This window comes from Humulus lupulus, chromosome X, assembly GCF_963169125.1.
Source record: "Humulus lupulus chromosome X, drHumLupu1.1, whole genome shotgun sequence".
Taxonomy (NCBI): Eukaryota; Viridiplantae; Streptophyta; class Magnoliopsida; order Rosales; family Cannabaceae; genus Humulus; species Humulus lupulus.
In genome coordinates, this window is record NC_084802.1 from 141,718,541 (window position 1) to 141,722,812 (window position 4,272).

At 37.7% G+C, this 4,272-nt stretch overlaps 1 protein-coding gene and 1 pseudogene across 1 annotated transcript; both read right to left on the bottom strand.

The window, feature by feature from the left end:
• Positions 1-446: 446 nt before the first annotated feature.
• On the bottom strand, positions 447-1,223 carry LOC133803330 (uncharacterized; annotated as a pseudogene).
• Positions 1,224-1,297: 74 nt separating this feature from the next.
• On the bottom strand, positions 1,298-3,749 carry LOC133803329 (THO complex subunit 5B). The gene is made up of 5 exons (XM_062241328.1): positions 3,454-3,749; positions 2,972-3,262; positions 2,407-2,743; positions 1,942-2,276; positions 1,298-1,799 (listed from the first exon to the last, which is right to left on the bottom strand). Exons 1-5 carry the CDS (start codon positions 3,676-3,678, stop codon positions 1,536-1,538), a joined length of 1,452 nt encoding a protein of 483 aa, XP_062097312.1. The 5' UTR covers positions 3,679-3,749; the 3' UTR covers positions 1,298-1,535.
• Positions 3,750-4,272: the final 523 nt, after the last annotated feature.

The following is a 4,272-nucleotide window of genomic DNA, read 5'->3' on the forward strand; positions in this document are numbered from 1 at the left end:
GGTGGATAAGAGTACTTTGTCACCCTTTATTGACGATTACTCTAGATATGGTCATACTTACCAAATGCTTAGAAAGCTTGAAACCTTTTGTAAGTTTCAAGACTTCATAGCTGAGGTGGATAAGACTCTTAAAACACTTTGATCAGATCGAGGTGGTGAATATTTGGATTTGGAATTCAAAGATTTCATGCTGGAGCATGGTATTCTATCCCAACTAACAGCACCTAGAATGTCGCAACAAAATGGTGTTTCAGAAGAAAAAAAAAATAGACAAAATAAAACATGTTGACATAGACACACTTTATTTATGAGAAGGTGAATTCAAAGATTATTCAACTTGATTTCATTGTGAAAAGGCCCTACTGATAACAAGCTTTGAAGAATTCAATTCCTAGGTTTGTATAACACATACAACTCAGCTTGAGGGGAGTGTAGAAATATCACAATTATTTTATTGTTAAGATCTGAAATTAGTATTATAATTATTATTTTTTATTCTATCCATGTATAGATATTTTTTTTTCTTAATTGTAGATTATTTTGTTCATAACAGAATAAAAGGAAAAATATCTTTTCCTTCTGTATAAATATATAGGCTGTAATTGTATTTTAATATCAATCAGAATTATTCAAAAATTCCCACAAAAACATGATCCAAAGAAGACATTTTAGATACCTTAGCTTCCAACTTCGAACTTTTCTTTAGGATGTCTATTCCTGATCAAGACGAGAAAATTCCTTGAGTCCATAATTAACCCAATTTCTAGTAACCTCACAGGTACTACTTGTTCTTCTTCCGACTCAGTGTATGTAGTCTCGTCCATATCACTGTCAAAGTCCAGCAAAAGATTTGCATCTTCATAATGTTTCTTAAAGCTTTGTGATTTTGGCTTGCCAATTGGAGATATTATGCTTTTCGAAATTACAGACAGCTGCCTCGAGTGTTCAATATTTGAGACTTTTGATGGAGCCAATTTAACATCACTAAATGTAACCGAGGCCAAATATAGAAGCTCCCCATCTTCCTTGATACTCTCTAGCTCCTCCTTCGAAGTATCAGACTGTTCAACTACCTCTATAGGTTGTGGAACCTGCTCCACATCTACTACAGATGAAGATGAAGCCTGATTATAAGGTGGGGGTCCTATGGGTGAACCAATTAAATTGCGCAAAGGGGTATGCAAAGCCCGTGGAACACTTTCACAGCTGTTCCCTGTAGCCAATCACAGAATATTAACTTTCAACACAAGCATATCTTACCACTCCGACAAACATGATAGTGTAAAAGCACAAAAAATAAGAAAACTTTCTCAATTAAAAACCAAAAACACTAGTCAGGTACAAAGCAGTTTTAAGATACAGCAGAAAGGGGAAAAGCTGCCATTGACAAAGGAGTTCCATTAGCATGACCACATAATTAAAACAAATTTCAAAATTCAAACTATAAGATTCAGGTTTGGTCACATGTGGTACCATTTCCTACTGATTTTCTACAATGTCATCGATTCGTTGACTCTAAGATAAAAAGCAATGACTCACACAAGGGCCAGTTGACCCTTTTTCCGAGATCGAATTCTTTGAACTACAGTCAACACATGATTCTGCTGGCGGTATATAGAAAGGTCAGATATGACTGCATCACTTTTTGCAACATCACTGCTTGGAGTTCCATGTCGAGTAAGCAAAGGTGATAGCTCAGGCAATAAATCAATTCCTGCTAAGTGCTGGGCCCATTTATATGGACGAGAAGTTCTATTTTCATCAAATACAAGAGAATCACCAACAAGAAGCTTGGCTGACTGCATCAATGAAAAAGACAGAAAAGACTGTCATAACAAGAAAAAGAAAATGGATAGAGTGCATAGCAGAAGGGCTAGAGAATGAGGACAAAGACCCATGAAAAAACGAAAAAACCACCTAAAAGGTTATGAACATCAATACCTGGTGTGGAAGCTCAAGGCCGGTGTCATCAGGGAATAAGTTGCACAAAATGTTATTCTCAGGTCCTTCATGGGATCCTTCTATTCCAACACATACAATGTTCAACTTCAACAAATACTCAAACTTAATGGTGATAAGTTTTGCAGACTTGGGATCAGAGACGTCATCATCATATACATGAAGCACCACTTTTAGGGGGTGAACTTGATATCCTGCCTGTTCCAGGTTGTCCTTGGCTGGAATCCTCCTCGTCCGTTTACTCCTTCTCTGGCCATCTTCTTCCTCATCAGCTGCTCCATCCTCCATTCTGGAACTCTCCAGATTAGTAGAAATTCCTGGGCCAATAAACTATGTCAATTTTTACTTTCTGTTTTATCCTCTTTCCCTGGAGTGTTTTTTAATCATATTAAACATCATTAAACATTCTATCGACAATTAAAAAAAATGGTTTGGATAAACAATTACCAGTGTCTACATTAGCTTGTTGGTGAGTTAAAGTTTGTGCATCCTTCACGCTTCCAAGTATCTCCAGATCAATTTGTTCACCGAATGCTTCTTTCTGGGCCAAGAACTGTGAGTAAAGCACATAGAGAGGAGGTGGAATCAACTCTGCCGAGTGGTGCTGCTTCAGTTTCTTTGTATGCAGCACCCCTAATTGGTTTTGTACTGGCAACGAAGCTTTCTTAAGAGATTTGAGGTGTGATGGGAGACTAGACAAGAAATTTTGGCGATTCGCAATAATCTCTGAAAGACTTTTCTTCTGATGTTCAAGTTTTTCGCGAAGTGTGCATAGCACTTTGCGCTAAATCAAATTACCAATTAATACTTGTCACTCAGTGATCCAGAAACAGCAAGAAAATCACTAAGAAAAAAAATCAGTGATAAAAATCATTTCTTTCCATTCTACATTATCAAAATTTTCTAAACAATGACATTCAATCTAACTCTGGAACCAATGATAAAGATACATATCTAACACCATAATAATTAAAAAGCAAGACTTAGAAAAAAAAAATACGATCAAAATCACCTGAAGATGTTCGAAATCGAGCCTCTTCAACATGAGATTGTGTGCAGGATCATTTGACAATACAGAATTTTGTATCTCTTCTGGTGCATCACGAAAAAACTCCTCCTCAGGTACGAGCTCAATGTTAGGGTATTTTGATTTGAAATTTTTGCAAGCTTTTATGGCTTTAATATAGTGACCCTTTTCGTACATTAGATTGTGAAGCTGCAGGGTTGTGAAATCCACTGGGGCCTTGGCATTTTCTGTCTCCGCTTTCACACGATCCTCTTGGAGCAAGATAGAACGATTTGCCTGCAACGAAGCAAAAAACACACAAATTTATGGCCATTATTTTGTACATGCACCGAGATTGTTTCGTTTCATTCTTCTCCATCATTGTATCATATATTGAATACCGGCAAAGGCAAAGTTCCAATATTAGATAAAGAAAACCCTAAATCCAAGCCAGATAGGAAAAAGGAAAAGAAAGAGTGTATTGGGACCTGGCGAAGTGTGACAAAGTGTATGAACATCTGAGTGACTAGTTCTTTGAGCTCGGATTTGGGGTTTCCCTCTTTCTTAATGGAAAGCATTTTGGCAACGATGTCCTCAACCGAACGCTTGCTCTTTTGAAGCAATTCACATGGCGACTTTTCCACTTTGCAATCAGCCTCTGTGTGCACATCTTCTTCGACCAGCATCCCCTCCTCGACCTCGCCATCTTCCATCTTCTTCTTCTACCTGTTCTTTAAGTTTCTCAGCTCCTACCCAGCCCTCTCTTGTATAATTCTGTTCTATTATTTCAGGTGGTTTTATTGATTACAACCTTGTTTACCGAGTTTTTCGGAAACGAATAACTAACAGAATAATAAAAAGATAAGAACTGTAGAAATACTGAAATGTAACTAAACAAACAGTGTTTTTACGTGGTTCAGGCGTTAACAAGCCCTAGTCCACGAGTCGATGTTATTATACTTGGAAAAGGTTACAGTAAGATAGCTGGTGCATAAGAACTTCACACACTCACAATGTTTCTCTCGGGTTCTCTTGAAGAAGATGAAGCTAGAGAGATTTTTGTAGAGTTTTTGCTATGTGATCTCTCGGTCCCCCCTCTTCTTGTAAAATGAAGGGGCCTTTATAGCTAGGGTTTCGGATTAGGGTTTTTCTCCACGTACATGGGTCTTAATTACACCAGCCATAAATAGGGGATACAATTACTGTAGTCGCATGGCTACAAGACTCTATGTGGATATATTTACGTGAAAGTATGGGGAACACACAAAGTCAGCCGTCTTTTCCAAGTTGTCAGCGGAACAGTAGGC

Bases quoted from the DNA above. Each gene is read 5' to 3' on its own strand.
- LOC133803329 (XM_062241328.1), bottom strand. From the start codon at position 3,678: ATGGAAGATGGCGAGGTCGAGGAGGGGATGCTGGTCGAAGAAGATGTG. The intron at 2,277-2,406 runs GTAATTGTTTAT...TTATTGGCCCAG, and splicing joins ACAAGCTAATGTAGACACTG to GAATTTCTACTAATCTGGAG. The intron at 1,800-1,941 runs GTATTGATGTTC...TCATTGATGCAG, and splicing joins GCCTTGAGCTTCCACACCAG to TCAGCCAAGCTTCTTGTTGG.